This window comes from Phallusia mammillata, chromosome 7 (assembly GCF_965637545.1).
Source record: "Phallusia mammillata chromosome 7, kaPhaMamm4.hap1.1, whole genome shotgun sequence".
In the NCBI taxonomy this organism is placed as follows: domain Eukaryota; kingdom Metazoa; phylum Chordata; class Ascidiacea; order Phlebobranchia; family Ascidiidae; genus Phallusia; species Phallusia mammillata.
Window position 1 is genome coordinate 9,370,174 of NC_137258.1, and position 19,331 is coordinate 9,389,504.

The 19,331-nt window shown below is 37.3% G+C and overlaps 1 protein-coding gene across 2 annotated transcripts; it reads right to left on the minus strand.

Moving 5' to 3' along the window:
• Positions 1-50: 50 nt before the first annotated feature.
• Positions 51-7,520, minus strand: LOC145239607 (transmembrane protein 45B-like). 2 transcript variants are annotated; one of them, XM_080102974.1, is made up of 9 exons: positions 7,369-7,434; positions 7,056-7,191; positions 6,271-6,380; positions 4,390-4,563; positions 4,127-4,233; positions 3,820-3,951; positions 3,579-3,687; positions 2,747-2,855; positions 51-751 (listed from the first exon to the last, which is right to left on the minus strand). In XM_080102974.1, exons 2-9 carry the CDS (start codon positions 7,145-7,147, stop codon positions 616-618), a joined length of 969 nt encoding a protein of 322 aa, XP_079959100.1. In that variant the 5' UTR covers positions 7,148-7,191; positions 7,369-7,434; the 3' UTR covers positions 51-615. The 2 variants fall into 2 exon arrangements, with proteins under 2 accessions (XP_079959100.1, XP_079959099.1); XM_080102973.1 differs by lacking the exon at positions 7,056-7,191 and having other exon boundaries at positions 7,369-7,520.
• Positions 7,521-19,331: the final 11,811 nt, after the last annotated feature.

Here is a 19,331-nt window from a genome sequence, read left to right on the forward strand (position 1 = left end):
CTATTCTTTCCGTGTTAAATATTTAGTGCACAGCGAACATCACACACCAGTGCATTGATTTCATATTAAACATATAATTGACAAAAGAAACCACTTTACGTTGACACAATAATGATCCAAACTACACCATTGCACACACAAATTGTTTTTGGTACCATGAAGTTTTGCAGAACCCACATAAAAATATTTTGTATATCTCTGTTATATAATGTTCGGCGAGGTGTAAAAGGTGGACAAAATTTGAGGGAATATAAATTGGTCCTACATTATGAACCATCAGGCATTATTAATATGCAGTCATCATTCACACACAATAATGAACAAAGGGTTTGGAAATAAGGTACATATTCAAATTAATTAGTGCAATTAGTCAATTGTATTAAAAAAAGCAAGTGATTGCCAAAAACAAAATAAAAATGAATTTCATTTTTACAAACATAAAAAGTACTATTTATCACAATGCAACACTTCTTCTTTTGTACTTCTGCAAAAGATAGCATTTACAAAATAGGTCTTCTTAAAGTCTTGTAGTAAATGAAAATGGTACTATAGTGGTACTATACATAATATCCTGCACACTGCAAATAGAACATCATCTGAATACTTGTCAAAATCTCACAATTCATCATCTTCTTCACCATTTGACAACAAGCCTGTATTAAGTGGGGTGCTGGATGTAATTTTACCCCCATTCATATGTTCATAACCTGAAGAAAAGCGTGGATCCAACTGTCCTCTGATTTTAAGAAATCTAGAATAGAAGAGAGTTTGGACACTTTATTTTTCTTGCTTGCTAGGTCTGACCGTTGTCTAAAATTATGATTCACTTGTAAGCACATCTACCTTTCAGCAGCAAATTCTAACAAAATCACCTAATATTCCCAGAGAAAACGGTCCTTATTACAACACTGATAAATTTAACTTCTTAAACCTTTTATTAACAGCACTAGAACAAGATACCTGGCTCAATAGAAAGCCAAAATTACATTTACATTACTGCGCATCAAATGCTTTTTATTTTTAATGGATTATTCTTGTTGGACTACACTTGTAAAAAGGGTTTTGCATTCATAGAATAAGGTTAAACCCTGTCAGTTGAGAGTTTATTTACTACAGAGAAAGTTTATTTGAGAGTTGTAAGAGACACAAAGAGCAAACAAACATAATGAGGCCAAGGAGTCATTGTGACCGTCCATACTTATTTAAAGTTTTATGTTTTTATTTTGGGGCTTAATTTGTACAATACACTGGCAAAGGCGTGTAACAAAATAAAATCAGGAGACTTGCTAAACAAGCCAGTTCTGACAACTTTATCATGGACATGGTATACATTAGGGTTGGCAAGCTGGTCAATTGACCAGTCAAATACGATCGATTGACAGCACCCTATTTGACCGGTCAAATACTATTTTGAATTTTAAAATTCAAGTATGGTAAATTTTCTTGGGCCTGCTTGTTGGAAAGGCTGAATAAATTGTAACAGCCTTCAAGTAGCAAAGTTGAGGAAATATTTTTGTAGAAATAAGTTCCCTGAAAACCCAATATGGCTGTACTTTGTTTATCGAAAATAATTAGCCAAACAAATAGGGGATACTTTTTGTCTGCAGTTAAGATCTGCAGCGAAATCAAAAACAACATCATCATTGCATAAGAAGCATCACTCATCATACCATTGCGTAATTTACTTGATGTAATCCTAAGCTGTTTTTTTTTCACTTAAACATGTTGAGATCCATTATCTACACCAGTGGTTCTCAAACTGTTTTCTTTCATGGCCCATTTTCATTGCACAAAAATTCTGTGGCCCAGTAAATTTTTATGAAAGAAAAAAACAACTATAAAATAGGTTCAGAAAAAATGCAGAACATATTTCAAACAGATTATAAGTTCAAAAAAACCTAATGCAAAAAAATCGTAAAACAGCACTTTCCCTTCTTTAATCAAGCACTTTCAGTTATGACCGAGTAATTGGACAATGGATTTGGTGCTATTATCACGCTTTATTGTAAACACGTAGTTTATTACATCATAAACATACAGGGTTGCAGAAACTTAAAGTAACTTTATGGCCCACTGGTTGAGAACCGCTGATCTACACATATCCAAACGATATGTTTCAAACTAGGGGTTGTATTCTCTTGTAATGTAATGTGATTGCAAGGGGGAACACATTACATATGTCAAGACGTCGAAATGCCGGAATAAAAATACATTTGCCTGAAGAGCTCTATAAACTTGATACTAGGGATGCGCCGAGCCGAGCCAGCACCCGAGTACTCGGTACCGAGCATCGCTGTTTTTGCTGCTCGGTGCTCGGCCGAGCAGTTACACAAACTGACCCAAGCGTTAAATTTGCATATTCATGCCCTGCTGACATACGAAACTAGTGTTTTAAATGGTGTCTATAAACAAAGACAAATGATTTTTCAAATGTATTAGATTGTGGAAAAACGTATTCTTCTGAGACCTGTAACAGCTTAATACACCGCTAGTGACGTAAGAGGCCTTGTAGAGCTAAAACGTAGAAAGGGGATTTTTTGTGACGTCATAATGCACCGAGCGTGCTCGGCCGAGCACCGAGCATTAACGTGAGATGCTCGGTGCTCGACCAAACAGAACATTTGCAATTTTGGCACATCCCTACTTGATACTATGCCTGGCAGCAATAGTTTATTTAAATTACATATGTTTTAAACAGCAAAAGTTTGGATGATAAAGTATATTAGGCAAAAACATTGGCACCCACTTGTACATGAGAAAGTAGATCAATCCAACAAATGTGAAGCATGCTGCTATATGCCAGGACCAGAAAAGTGTTATGAACATCAGATTCATTTCACCTGCTTCATTGCAATCTAAAAAAAATATTTTAGTTGAATGAAAACGTCAGTTAATCTGTTTTTATAATCACCTTATGTTAATAAAACCTGCTCAATACATAACCAAACATGAGTTATGTAACATTGTGCAACAATACAACATTTCCTAAAGATTATTTTTTTAATTTAAAGTGTTAATGCTTTTGCTTATTCAAATATTTATTGCAGTAATTTGAATTTGTTATGTTTGCTCATCATCAGGCAATATTTACAGATGTTGGTTCAAGCATTAAGATTAGCTGGGCATTAAAAATCTTTGCTTGATGCGATGCAAGGACTTAAAGTTTTGTCCCAATAAATTTTCATTAAAGCTTTGTGAGCTCAATGAAAAATGTATGCAATGCAAAATTGCAATTGTTACATCCTGAGGCTAAGAGTGGTAAGAGTGATTCTAATTAATAGCACAAATCAAACACAGATTATTTTTTCATGGAAATGTTATAAATTTGTATTAGGCCCAACACATGGTTACCAAATCGAATGGGACTCACTGATATTTTACTGTAAAGTAATCGTAGGAATTTTAAACCAAGTGCCGGTTGACAAAATAAATAGACTGTGTCGCATGTGTACGTGACATTCACCATGTGCTCTAAACCAAACAATACCATTCCCCTTAATGTAAACACAAAACACATGGGTACGACCACTAACAAACAATATGAAGAAATAAAACTCCTAATTTGAATGTGTTCTCACCTCCTTCAGGAATACTGTCGCTATGACCGTCAACATGCCCAGTGTCATTTTCATGCATCATACAAGGATCCCAAGGTTGGGCACCAGGTGGATACAATATGTAAGCAGCCTGTTAATATATTACTACAAGTCAGAGTTCATAATTGTGTTATGGTCTTGTTTCTTAAAAGTTGCATAAAAAAACTTTCAGTTACACCCAATAGCTTAATAGCCACTTTTAAAAAAAATCACATGTGTTTACCTGCCAAAACCAAGTGCCCTGAGCAATCAACAAAGTTGTATGCATCATCTCTAAAATGTGTAGTATGTTCCGCCGGTTCATTACCAAACATTCAGCAAATGCTATTAGTGCACTGGGCCAAACTGTAAGGACCTGATACACATGAAAGATATATTTGGATCAGATTTTTGCAAGCAATGATGGTGCAGATGTTTGTTCTTGCTGAAGATGTATTCGGTATTGGATAATTGAAAAAAGTTTCTGGCTTTACATGGAGTGATTTGAAGTTTTACTGGATATTTATTACATAATGGATTTGTTCACTTACCAGTAAAATATGGACTCTAGTGTCAATGTGTGATCGTCCGTGTAAGTGGAAGAAGAATAAATATCCTTCAATAAACAATGCCAATGCACCACCAATTCGATCAAGACCTAAAAATACAATATTTTACTACATAATATTGCATTTGGAAACAAAACATTTTTTATTTGTCTATCATCATGTAAATGTACTGTTACAATGAATAGTTTTACACTGAAAACAACATTGCAACCAGTCGTGACAAACAATATTCAAACAAGACATGCCTGGTGGAACAACATGTTTTGCTTCAAATGCGATGATGTCTGTTATGCCAGAAAGACCAAAGAAAAAGTACATAGTGGCATGCTGCCAATTCATAGGATGTGTGAAGTTTCCTGATGCAGAATCATGTAACCGACCCATTGGTGCACCAGGATAAAATAATTCCACTAATATACCTGAAAAAATGAAATAAATCTAAAAACTAGAAGAGTGGCTTAGCACATATTGCCCTTGCATATACACTATAACCTATTTTAAAACATAAATATATTTCCTATGCTTATTTTGTATTGGGTCCCATATTAGCCATCGTCTTTTATAACTTTAGTCGTTTCTGCAGGCAAAAACTCATGGGTCCCCAAACATGTAAAGTTGAAAATAATGCAATTCAAGAGATAACCATGAGAAAGTCGGGTGATGTAAGGTAAAACACAGTGATCGGCACTGGGCCTAAATAATAATACTATGTAGAATACAAGCTATAAAATTTGATTCACCCCAGATATTGTTTGAAGTATGTCCTATTTAACATTTTAAAAAACTGACCCATTTTAGGGGGCTAGTAGAGCAACTAATTGGGTTCGACACACGAACTAAAAAATATATGAAAACCACAATGACTCAATCAATAGTACTGCAAAATTTCAGCCCAATCCGCCAATGTTTAAAATTTTGACCACTAGAGGTGTTTTGAGCAACAACCGTTAATGTTTCTGAAGTTATAGGGCTGTCAACAAGCCCCTAACTGCCATGGCGCAAAAACCACCACCAAGCAACCCACCAATGAGCAACATACAACTTTTTGCCCTTGTAACACTATTGCTCCAAAGAAATCTTTCGTTTGTGGTGACCAGTAACATACAAATACGTTTTACACTTTAGGGGCTCGTGGGGTAAATGTTAGGACTACAGGGTTGAACGCAACAATCGACACATACAAATGGCATATTATACAAGAAATCCAAATTTCAGCCAATTCTGACACTGTTTAAAAACTCACCCATTTTAGGGGGCTAACGGGGTAAATAACGGGGTTATCAACAAAACAAAGTGGGATGCACATCTACATAACTATATCTACCATCTACGTAAATTTCAGCCAAATCCATCAAACATTTGATGGTAAAATGAGTCGGACAAACTTCGGGGTAAAAACACCCATTTTAGGGGGCGAGCAGGGTAAATACTGGGGTTATCAACAAAAACAAAGTGGGATGCACATCTACATAACTACATCTACCATCTGTGTAAATTTCAGCCAAATCCATCAAACATTTGATGGAAAAACGAGTCGGACAAACTTCGGGAAAAAAATACCCATTTTAGGGGGCTAGCGGGGTAAATACTGGGGTTATCAACAAAAACAAAGTGGGATGCACATCTACATAACTACATCTACCATCTGTGTAAATTTCATCCAAATCCATCAAGGATTTGATGGAAAAACGAGTCGGACAAACTTTGGGTAGAAGAAAAAAAAAGAAAAACAAACAAACATTTTGAGTAAAATCAATATGTGTCCCCTTCAGGGAAGGGGACCCATAATAATTCAGAATTAACGGATTGCTGTACTACACAATATGACCTATCGCTCGTCACCAACTGCACTGACAAGCCATTATAGGTCGAAACAGTATGAACTGTCTGCAACTTATGGTCTCTGAATATATGTGTCCAAATCATTAAAAATAGTAGAAAAACAAGTCCGTAACAAGGGTTACACAAATCAGATATAAGTATTTTTAGTTTATTTTGAATATTATAAAATTGAGCTTAACGGTTGAAATTTGTCGTAAAGGTTGTAGAAGTGTTCCAAAATATGCTTTCATTAAAGTTCAAGATTGTAGTTAAAAAAAATTGTCCTGCTAGAAATTTATACCAACCTATAGAGACAAAAACGACCTTCACCACTCCCTCGATTACCATACCAGAGCAAGGTATTTTTCCCTTGCAACAGTAAAAAAGGCCATTGTTCCTTTGTCCTGTTCTTGGTCTATAAGAAAATACACATAATATAACCACAGCAAAGATTTGATAAAGTAGTACCATGGTAAGATTTAAATGTAGCTTGAATTGTATTTAAAAAATGCAATAATTTTTGTCGGTTTGAATGGCAATATTTTTTATAACCTTGCAAACCTCTAACAGTAAATAGAGTATTTTAAAAGACCGTAAATACCCTATATTCTGAAAAATCAAAATCACACTAAATGGATTCAATGGATAAATGTGAGTTGAGAAACAAAATTTTAACATATATTGCTGGTGCATTTAACATATATTGCAGCCATGCTAGTGCATTGGAAAAGCAGTAATATGATGAATACATCAATCACATTTACCCAATCACCAAATATGTTTTTTTTAATACATGCAACTGTGATACAATATAAAGTTTTGTCAACCCTTTGTATATTGGTATCAAAGTTATATGTTGACATGAAAAATCAAATGCGAATCCAAATGAGTTTAAGGAATGGAGAGTTGCTATTTTTAGAATATTTTAAAAAAGCAACTGTTGGTAATGAGAAGGAAGAGATTTCATAAATGTTTGGTAAGTAACAGAAAATGGTGAGAGCGAATAAACACTACACATACTTCATGCATTCTAATGACTATGACAGATACCACCATTGGAGCTTCACCGCGACATGCAATACAGTCTCACCTGAGGTAGTTTCTAGAGTACTTGAGGACATACCAGAAACCAAATATTATAAAGAAAGTTCCCGGTAAAACATGTCCACCGTAACTTCCCATTTTACAAACTTTAACTAATGAATGGCTTACTAACAGACACAACACTATGAAAAAATGAAAACGTTTAAAGCAGTGTGACACAAGCTTACAAATTTTCCTAGGGCATAATCTGTAAATACTAATAAGCATTGCTTCACGATTGTTCAAATCAGGTATAAAGCTCTACAGTTGTGGACAGAGTTAATTTTTCACAGTCTTCAAAGCCTTTTTGGCCCACATACCTTTTCAAATATGAGCGGGTAAACTTGAAGGCATAGAAAATTCCAAAAATGATAAAAAATGTGCCTGGTAATGTATGACCACCCCAACTGGCCATTTCTAAGCAAATAATTTTTTTCACACACAAATTAAATATACCTGAAAAATACGAAATCTGAATGTTAGTTTAGTGCAGTGGTTCTCAACCAGGGCACATACATATTAAGTTTAATATATGCAATGCTGTTTTAAAAGTACAACAACTATACGGTTACAGGCTGGCGACCTCCTTAGTTACCTCCTTTCGTCACGTTCACACGTCGGTCACATGTTTGACAAACCATGACCAAAGCACACAAAAATAAGCGTTTAAATTTTTAGAAACCTAAAATCTTTCAAAATAATCTAGTCCACTAGCTATAAAATACGGCTGGTACCAAAGTACCGTTTTATTTTGAACCTACAAAAACCATACGATACAGAAATGAAATACGCAATCGTCCTGTGTTTAAAAATGTCTTGTGCATTTTTACCATGGAGAAATTTCGCAAGACAGCTGTCCACAAGCACGCCGGAGGCTATAATTGTATTCTTTCAAAAACTCCCTTCGGCAAATAAACAATTGTGAATCTTTCTCGTCAAAAACACGTTGGGCAACATTACTTATATTTTTAACCTCAAGGTATATGGTACATCAAGGTGACACAAAGTTGTTTTATCTTTTTCTTGTTTTTCGCGGTTGGATTGTCAGTTGCACAAGAGTAGGGTTGCCATATTTTATGATACACAATCCCTGACAAAATTTATCTTGGTTGCGTTAACCCAGTTTTTCTCAGACATCTTCTTTTCTTTTTTCTAACGGTCCCTATGCATTATTTCGAGGGCTCGCGGTCAGTAAGCCTAAATGTGTAGTTCGGAAAAACGAAAGTTCATTGAGGATTTTAGCCAGTTATGCAAAATTGCGCATAACAATGATCCAAATCTGACATCACAGACAAGACAAAAAGTATTACAATTGTGCGCAAACAATTGCATTTTTGTTGGTTGTAATGAAATAAAGCCTATGTTGTTTAGCAATGGAGACGGTCGATTCTCACTTTCACTTCGATATATAATCACTTCCATCTTTTCGTGGTCCCCGCAAAATACCCTAAGGGCCGCGGACTCCACTTTGAGAACCGCTGCGTTATCCATTTTTGCGATCTAAACACTTCTATTCCGGAATAAATTTAGAATATTCGGGAGTCACACGGACGGTGACACGAGAAAACGTTAGATATGGTACTCTGATCCTTGTCAACTAACTTTCTGTGTATGCTTCAGTTTAGTTAAGTTTATTAGGCTAATTAAGCTCAGTACTCTTTTAAACAATAAGCACATATATCAGGGGTCGCCAACCTTTACTACTCTAAAAAACATTTGGACTAATTTCACACAGAAAAAAAACAAACAAACAACGGGAAACACAAAGACCTGTTTAAATTTGAAATAAAATGCTACTGTAAAAACGTTTTTTATGTTTCACTACATTCAACTTTTCGTTGTTAGTTAGTTCCTTGCATATTAGGTACACAGTTGAAGCAAATGATATTTCCCACGTTCCCACGTAGCATCGAAAGCCGGATTTTTATTTGTGTATTCAACGCGTATTGTCAGACAACTAGTAACAAACAGGTGTTGTTACGCGCGCGCATAACACTGCAAAACGAAACAGTAACCTTGTACGTTAACTTGCGCGCAGCGCCAGTTTACCTCTTTACGTTCCGTAGTAGACGCGGTTGTAGCTAAATTCTAGAAAGTTTCTCCGTTGGTAGACTAATTTCATAGTGTATATATTCTTAAATTCCTGACTTTTAAGTACATTTTAACATTTCTCCCTGACGCAGATTTAAACACTAAATTCCCTGACATGGGAAAATCCTGACGTATGGCAACTCTACACAAGTGCGAATATACTGCTTTATGTTGTTTTTAAATACACCACAGTGCTCGACTGTGACGTCACAATTTGTGTAACTTAAGAGGTCAGCGAACCGGTTAGCAATACTGGTTACTGTCAATTGACATTTTGTAACAGAACAGACTGGAAAATATGACTTTTTTGTTGCAGGTGCATGTCAATTATTTAGTAATTGAAAGTTTTGGACCAAAAATAACTTAAAATCTGCGGCTTAATTCAAGTTCAAGATCCAGCGGACTGACAGTGAAAACAAACCAAAATGAAACCCCGACTTTCCCGATTTTTAGAAAAAGAACACGAAAATAAAGGTACTTTGAAATGGAAGTAAAAAATGCAGATGCGAAGAGTAGCCTAGTACTGTGAGTTTTACTTATTCAATTTTTACTTGGTTTAAACAACTATATGCCATATAATATCTTAATTCCCAACCAGACAAGCTTCCCACCATACTTGCTCTATGACTCCACAGTGAGTTCCCAAAAACATAAAGGTCAAAAACCAACAAAAAATGTACTGGCTGCAATAAGCTGCATTGCATTGAAACTGCAAAACTACAAAATAAAACATATATATATACGTTCCATAGTAGACGCGATATATATATAGACCTACTTTTGAGATTTTTTTGCGACCAAGAAAAGTAGGCATGAAAGATTTTCTACCCAAAGAACAGAAAACATAAAAACATGTAGTATTGTGCGTAAGTTATTTGTGTTTCAGTTCGGCCGATTTATTTTTATTTTTTTACCGCGGTGTAATAGGCTACTTTGTCGATAAATTCCCTCCTCGAATTACTGACAACAGAGTATTTATAGAGACCGAATTACAACGATTTTTTTAACAAATACTACAGGGAAGCTTAGCACGTTGGACTTTCTGCGATAGTTGAACATGCTAAGCAATGGCATTAATTTTCTACGAAAAGTCAAACAACTTTTTTATCTGATCTTCGTACTCCGGATTTTCCTTCATGACCCTTCGAGCATTGTCGTTTACTTGAAGCTTTAGGTCTTCGTCCGGTTCTCTTTCATTCGTCACGTTGAACGCATGCCAATATACAGATGGGGAAAATTCGATACCACCAAGATCAATAGATTGCCCTGTAATAGTTTTACATCGCCGAATGTTATCTAACAACTCAATTACACTTTCAAACGTGTTTTCTTCATGTGGTGAACAGATTTGAAGTGCAACTTGTAAAGCTGATTCTGAGGCCCCAATGCTTTCTTCGTATCGTAGTAGTTGTGTTAGACTAGCAGCCATGTGAACGACAGCACTTATCTGATCTATCAGCACTCTTTTTGTTTTTACTGTATGTGAAGCATCACCAAGATACGTTTTGACTTTTACTACCACTTGGGCGTATGATCCTTGTTGATACAGTATTACGATGTAAATGAAATTTAGCTTACAGTTAATCATATGTAAGTCGATTGGCTGCGGTCTGCGGTTGTCCCAGTCGACCCTTGAAACGAGGTTATTAGCAAGTTTTCTCTCTTCCTCCGCATTTTCCCAATCATTTAGCTTGCAGTGACATACCGCTAAAGTAGCGTGATATGCAAAGCGATCATTCACACTGCTTTTGTCAGAGAAAATAAGTCGTTGGCAGTCTTTATGGAAGAAACAAAGCAGTGCTTCGTCATATTTTTCGGCGTTAAAAAGAAGCCACCCACGTGAGTATTGTAGCTGTCCACAGCTCAGCATATACGGAGCAGATTTTCCGGCCGCTTCGCGGATCTTTTCACTTTTCCTGTGATAGGTCATTGCAAGTTGATGTTCACCCATAAAAGATGCACAAAACGACATGTGTAACCAACAAAAAGCAAGCTTCTCGAAGGTATGCCGAGTCTTGCAGAGCTTCATTTTCTCAAATTTCTTTACAGCTTGATTATATACGCTCATCGCTTCAGCATATTGTTTGCACACAGTAAGGCAATCTCCCTTTACTATAAGGTACACATATAAATCAATCTCATCTTCCGAGCAATGCTCCAATTTTATCCGGTCTGCTTCGCCGAACAACACAAGCGCCTCTTCAAAATGATTAAGTTCAAAATGACAAGCTCCTAATTCAAGCAAACATACTTTAACGCGGGTGTCATTAAGCTCATTGGGTAGAATTGTTCGCTTTTCATCAACTGCAATTTGCAGTGTGGCTTTGCACTTATCGTAGCTTCGGAGAGAACGGTAACAACAACCGATGTTATACAGAGCATCATAGTACTCAGCCACAAACTTTGGATTTTTGTAATTTTCCACAACCGCGGCAAGTTCCTTTTGAGCATATTTTAAACCTTTGACAAATCTTCCCAGACGCCGGAAGCAGTCCGACATTTGACCGTACAAACTAGCCATGAAACCTTTGTCACTTCTTTGCCCGTTTCTGTATAAATTGAAGTTTACCTTTCGAAACATACCAAGAGCTGCTTTGTATTTGCCACTGTAGTGCAACGAAACTCCATAAATGTATAGTAGCTCGTGCTTGTGTGGTGTTGCAGGTGAATCGACATCAATATGTTTTAGGTAATGTTTAGCGATTCGAACAGCAGTGGTATACTTTCGCATTCCTTTTAAGCTATCAACTTCATAGTAGACCAAATCAAAACGAGCCTTAGGACTGTTTATGCGTAATCTTTCTGGATGAGTGTGGACAAGAGTATTGCATAGGCTATACAGTTTTAGGCGATTACAAATGTACAAATAGCCAGTCAAGGGTGGATCTAGCCAATTAAAAACAAAATATACGTTTTTCGTTTCTTCTTTAACTATCTTTGAAACGGATTTTTGGAATATCAAGGTTGTTACCACGGAATCAAGAAGAGTTTTAGCACCAACTGCATCAACTATATCCTGAAGATGACGTCTATTCTGGTAGAATTGCGCTTGCATCAGAATGTCGTCTTGTGCCTGTTTCTTGGTGTAAAATTGCAATCGAATTTCACAAGACACAGCAACGCAAAGACATAAATATTCTCTAAATTGAATGTCTATTCTGCCTAGTGCATGCAAATGATCAACTATATCAAGACAGGATACATCATCAAAGTTTAAAAATCTTCCTAATGCAGCAAGGTATAAGGTCACACTGCGATAAAGCGTTCTTTTCACATCAAAAAGCTCGCTGCTTCCAAGCTCTTTAAACATCTTTCCATAACTAAACTTGTCAAAACAGTTTGCGATTATAAAAGCGAACAGGTCGTTTGTAAATGGTGGACGATTTAGAGCCAATCGCTGGTTTAACTCTTCAAACACTAAACGATCACCGGACACGTTACAGAATGTGGTGAGTTGCATTTGTGGATCGTCGTTGTCGCAAAAGAAGCTCACCATTTCGTCACAAGGCTTGATTAGTTCACATGATTTGCCACCATTGTAGATTGGAGGACATCCCAGAGGAGTTTTGCTTGCATTTGGCGCCATACCATCAGGAGAAATACCACACGGTGTAAAGTCGTCGTAAAACCATCTATGGTTCGCATCTAGAGGATTGTTTAATGAGGGAATAGCCAGAAACGTTAGTAGCGTTTCACCCAGCCTTACAAGGATTATTTGGAAGATGGTGGCAAACCAACGAAAATATTCAAGAACATCTGCATAGTTTTCTTTATTTTTGACTTCATTTTCCAGAACAATTACATGTTCAAAATCTGAAAAAGGTGTTATGTCTCGCCTTGCTAAAGAACCCAGCCCAACCAGACTGTATTTACACGGTGGGTCGCCCATCGCCTGCACACAGTAATCTGCAATTTGTTTCATGATAGCTCTATACGTTTCGGTCACCTGGTTTTGTATTCTTCGCATATCGTCCACCTTCTTTCGTCTCAGCTCATTCAATCGATCACCCCAAACGTCATCCGAAATCTTTTCCAATCCCTTTAGAGCCACAGTTATTTCATCACGAAAACTTTTTATTCTATCTTTAATATCAGCAACACATTCAGTGAGAAATTCTTCACTTCTTTGACTGCCTGCCCAATGTAAAATCTTACTGCATGTTTCGTCCAAATCGCTCTGAATTTCAACAGCATTGTCGGGTCGACGCAAAACCGCTGAAGTCATGAGGGCAACGCTTTGAATCAAACTGAACTTGTCCTTCTTTTTGTGGTAAATTTGTCCCAACTTGTGTAGCAACTTGGCTGTCACTTTTGGATGCAGTTCCTTGCCTCTGGCATTACATTGTCCCCTCAAACGCTTGGCTAATGTCAATTCTTCCTCATCACAACAGGTATGCATTTTGTTAAAACACACAAAACTATTTCGTTTCAAATTTATTGTATATCAGATGCTAATAATTTTACCAAATAGTTATCAGTTCAGCGACCAACTTCTCTACAAATCCGAAGAGAATTATTGTACGCAAAAGCCTTTACCAACTTATCAAACATAAGCATAAAACAGAGCGCGTTCTAGCTTGCTGAAGGCTGCTGGGTTGGTTGGAAGCGGAAAATGATCTGCTTAAACATTAACTTTGGCGAAGTTCGAGTCTCCCGTTATCTTCTAAAACGCAATTAAGTTTAGTATAACGATGTTGGTTACATGGTAACGTTGAAAGACAAACAGTTTAAGTGCCAATCTAGTTGCCAAACACACAGCAAAATGTACATTGGTAATGCTTCGCAGCATTTTAATTAGAAAAAACATTGGCTATTCTATACAACGAAACCTAACGACATTCGGCCACAGTCTTGATTGCACACGCTTTGACGGTTTATTTGCCTCCTGTTGTTTCGATGCGTTTGATCTACTAGCTGGAGGTAATTTTCACTTTGAGGAACTGCTTCGTCCTTAGTGCATGGTATAAAAACTGAGTTAAATACAGGACACAAAGGAGACAAAAATGCAACGTAAGGTGAATTTTTCGGGCTCGCGCGGAATGGAAAAACTTCAAATTAAAACTTATAAGGATCTTTCAGATCGACAAGCGTATCGCTAATGTGGGCCCTTAAACTAAAAGAGATGTCGTATCTCTACATCTTCAGAAACGAATGTCGGTTGCCTTTTACAACTTGCGTGACTGCACGGGGAACACCGGCTTAGCTACACGACAATTGTTGTTTTCTTTTTTGTACTACCGTTCGTAAGAATGAAATAGAATGAATAACGGATAAACAAGGTGAGCATTTATAGCTTGTATTGGTTAGAAATTTACATACCACATGAAAAAGCCGTTACTGCAGGCAAAACTGCTCAAAATTATTACCAAAATACATTAGGTTACATGAGTTTTAACGATTGTAATAATAAAACACAAAAATACACTTACCACATTACCGACTTAAACAACACACGTAGCGTGGAAGCGAACCTGAATAAAAGTCATGAAATCGCTAGAGCAACAACAAGCGTAATCAGTGCCTGATTTTAATTGTGCAAAATGGTCTTTACCAAGTTATGTAACACGAAATGTGTTCTAGCCTCCTGTAGGCCTACGTTGTACCACTGTACCAAGATGTGTTCTCTAGTCTGTACTTGTTGCGATAAAAGCGGAACATGTTTCGTCACGGGGTGTTCAGACGCAAAGGAATGACGTTTTTGGCTTCTGGGGATTTCATAACCACAAAAACTAATACGGCGTTTTACAGTATTGATGATACGTTAAACGTCACAACAACTTTAGGCCAATACAATTGTTCACGGTTTGAAGCATTTCGATTGAAACGCGGTAGTCAATCGTTACAAAGAAACACAACGGCACGTTGAGGACTATGCTATGATTCGTTCAATCTTAAATCACAAGATGTTTGGTTAAACAGTTCATTGCTTAACTAGGTAAGCATTAGTTGAATATGATTGAATATCTATCTTATAAAACGTTAAATGAAGTTATTTGGTTTTGCTAAGGGTGGTTAATGAGACTGTCAGGAATCTTACACAGGTTACAATAAATTGCATTTTGATCATTTTTACCTACCAGCATTATTGTATGACCATGCCTGAGTAAATCCTTACGCTTAAACGCACAGAAAGGTTTTGTTGCTTTCTGGAAAGTACCGACCCCTTTGTCGAATGTGAATTCATTCTCAACGAACCAAACTGTTGTTTATCTTTGGAGAAAAGAAGATGTAATCATTCACTTATTCTTTGCTGAACTGAGGCATTGTTGCTTTCCTAATCAGTAGTGTGTTTTATCTGAATGCTGTAGGTACAACATTTCTGTCAAAGTAGGCTACAAGAATAGTTATATGCACCATGTGTGGCGTATTTAGGCAATATTCAGATAAAATTTGTTCGTAATTCATATGGAGCTTAATAACATCAAAATTTGATTATATTTAGATGTTAAAATAAGATGAGTATTACATGTACTGCAGAGGAATTGTTCTTGGTCAAGCAGTTAAAGGACCAATGCAATGACAAGGGCAAGGAACTACATCCCAAAGTGACAGCCAAGTTACTACACAAGTTGGGGCGAATTTACCACAAAAAGAAGGACAAGTTTAGTTTGATTCATAGCGTTGCCCTCATGACCTCAGCGATTTTACGACGACCCGACAATGCTGTTGAAATTCAGAACGATTTGGACGAAACATGCGATCAGATTTTGAATCTGGTAGAGAGTCGTAAAAATGGAGCATTTCTCACTGAATGTGTTGCTGATAGCAACAACAGAATAAAAGGTTTTCGTGACGAAACAACTGCAGCTTTAAAGAGTTTGGAAAAGATTCCTGATGGAATTTGGGGTGATCGGTTGGATGAGTTACGACGAAAGAAGGTGGACGATATGCGAAGAATACAAAACGAGGTGACCGAAACATATACAGCTATCATGAAACAAATTGCAGATTACTGTGTGCAGGTGATGGGAGACCCACCGTGTAAATACAGTCTGGTTGGGCTGGGTTCTTTAGCAAGGCGAGACATAACACCTTTTTCAGATTTTGAACATGTAATAGTGCTTGAAAATGAAGTGAAAAATAACGAAAACTACACAGGTGTTCTTGAATAGTTTCGTTGGTTTGCCACCATCTTCGAAATAATCCTTGTAAGGTTGGGTGAAACACTACTAACGTTTCTGGCTATTCCCTCACTAAACAATCCTTTAGATCCGAATCATAGATGGTTTTACGACGAATTTACACCGTGTGGTATTTCTCCTGATGGCATGGCTCCAAATGCAAGCAAAACTCCTCTGGGATGTCCTCCGATCTACAATAATGGCAGATTCTGTGAACTGATCAAGCCTTGTGACGAAATGGTGAGCTTCTTTTGCGACAACGACGATCCACAAACACAACTTATTAAGTTCTGCTACGTGTCAGGCGATACTTTATTGTTAGAAAAGTTTAAGCAATGTTTGGGCTTAAATCGTCAACCAATGACAAATAATCTGTTTACTGGTATGGTCGAAAACTGTTTTGATAAGTTTGATTTTGAAAAGATGTTTAAAGAACTTGGAAGCAGTGAGCGTTTTGATGTGAAACGGCTTCTATATCGCAGTGTAACATTGTACGTTGCTGCGTTAGGACGATATTTCGACATTGATAATGCATCTTGCCTTGAGATTGTCGATCAACTGTATGCACAGGGCAAGGTAGACATGAAATGCCGAGATTCTTTATACTTTTGCGTTGCTGTGTCTTGTGAAGTGCGATTGCAATTCTACACTAAGAAACAAGGGCAGGACGATATATTAATACAAGCGCAATTCTATCAGAATAGACGTCATCTTCAGGATATTGTTGATGCAGTTGGTGCTAAAGCTCTTGTTGACTCTGTGGTATTCACAAATAACTTTCAAAAGATTGCTATGGTAATGGTTGATCATCACAGCCGCATAGCAAATGCTATGTGTGTTTGGCAGGATGCGGAGTTACTTGATTATCTGTACGTATGCAATCGCCTTAAACTTTACGGCTTCTGTAACATGCTGGTTAACACTTATCCAGAGAGATTAAGCGTGACGAATGCAAAGGATCGTTTGATTTTGGTCTGCTTTGAAGTGGACAGCTTGAAAGGTATGCAAAAATACACCACTGCCATTGAAGTCGCAAAACATTATCTAAAACATGATTATGTCGATTCACCTGCTTTGTCTGACTACAAAGTCGACCTTCTTTTTTTGTATGGAGTTTCCTTACATTACGGTGGCAGGTACAAAGCAGCACTGCGCATATTTCGAAAAGTGAGTTTCAGTTTTTATAAAAACGAGCGACTGAACAACAAAAAAATCATCATCACGTTGCATGGTCAAATGTCAGTTTGCTACTCCCGTCTGGGAAGGTATGCGAAGAGTCTTAAATATGCTGAAAGAGAACTTGCATCGGTTCAGGAAATTTATGCTAAGCCAAAGTTTGTAGCTGAATACTATGATGCTTTGTATAACATTGGGGTTTGTCATCGCTTCTTTGGACGTTACGATAAGTGCAAAGCTGTATTACAATGTGCTATTGATGAAAAGCGGACATTCCTGCCTACTGAATTTGATGACACCCGCGTTAATCAGTGTTTGCTTGAACTCGGAGCTTGTTATTATGAACAAAATCAGTTTGATAAAGCTCTTGCGTTGTTTGAAGAATTTGACCAATCCTATGAGCAACAAAACACTGGTTACAAACTTGATCTACATGGTTTTCTTTTTATTGAGGGCAATTGCCTTGCTGTGAACCAACGATATGATGAGGCGATGATTGTGTATCATCGAGCTATAAAAGAATTTGAAAAGACGAAGCCCTATAAAAGCCGTTTGATCTACCAAAAACTAGCTTTATGCTGGTCACTGATGTCTCAATGCGCATCCGACATGGGTGAACATCAACTTGCCATGGATTTTCTCCGGAAAAGCGAGAACACGTGCAAAGGCAATGGCAAAATCCTGGCCATAGGACAAATAAAATACTTGCGTGGCTGGCTTCTCTATAACGCCGAACAGTATGACGAAGCTTTGATTGCTTTTTGTAACAAAGATTGTCAACGTTTTGCTTTCTCAACGGAAAAAAGTTCAAATGATCGCTTTGCATATCATGCTGCCGTCGCTGTTTGTCACTGCAAGCTAAATGATTGGGAAAGTGCGGAAGAAGAAAGAAAACGTACTTGCAATCTCATTTCTAAGGTTGATTGGTCCGGAAACCGCTCCTTATCGCCAGGGAATTTGCATACCATTAAACTTCATCTGGACTACATTCATGTGGTAACACTATATCGACAAGGATCGTACGCCCAAGTTGTAACGAAGGTGAAAAAGTTTCTTCATGATGGTTCATGTGAAGAAAAAACAAAAACTGTACTAAAACAACAAATAAACGCTGTCATTCACATGTCTGCTAGTCTAACACAACTATTACGATACGAAGAAAGTATCGAGGCCTCACAATCAGCTTTACTAATAGCACTTCAAATCTGCTCACCAGACGACGAAAACACGTTTGAAAGTGTAATTGAATTGCTGGATAATATCAGGCGATGTAAAACAAGTATTGGACAATCTTTTGACCTGAGTTGTATCGAATTTTCTCCGTCCATATTTTGGTATGCATTCAATGTCTCAAAGGAAAGAGAACCGGACGAGGACCTGAAGCTTGAAGTGCGCGAAAATGCTCGAAGGGTTATGAAGGAAAATCCGGAGTACGAAGATCAAATAAAAAAACTTTTTAACTTTGTGTAAAAATGATGTGGTCTGTGTTGTGCTGTGTAGCTCACTGCTATTGTGTGACCTAGTTCGTTTTTGTTTATCTTTTTCTACAAATCAATTTTTACGCAGAACTATACTGACTTACCCTAAATTTTATTGTTTTTTTCTATAAGTTTCCGTCCTTGTTTAGGATATGCAACAGGCGGGGCAACGTAGGATGAATTGCTACAACGTTGCACAAAAACAACATTCAATCATGCATACAAAAATAATTTGTTGCGGTACACTACTGTTTTTTGTGTAATGCTGGCGATCATTTAGTCGTACACGATGTTGGGTAGGGTTTCTTTTTTGGCGATCGTTGTCACATCCAGTTGCTTTGCACTTCGCGCCGTTCGCCTTTCCGCCGAGAACCCCAACTTCTCTGTCACGTGTTATTTGGAAACGCAGTCTTAAGG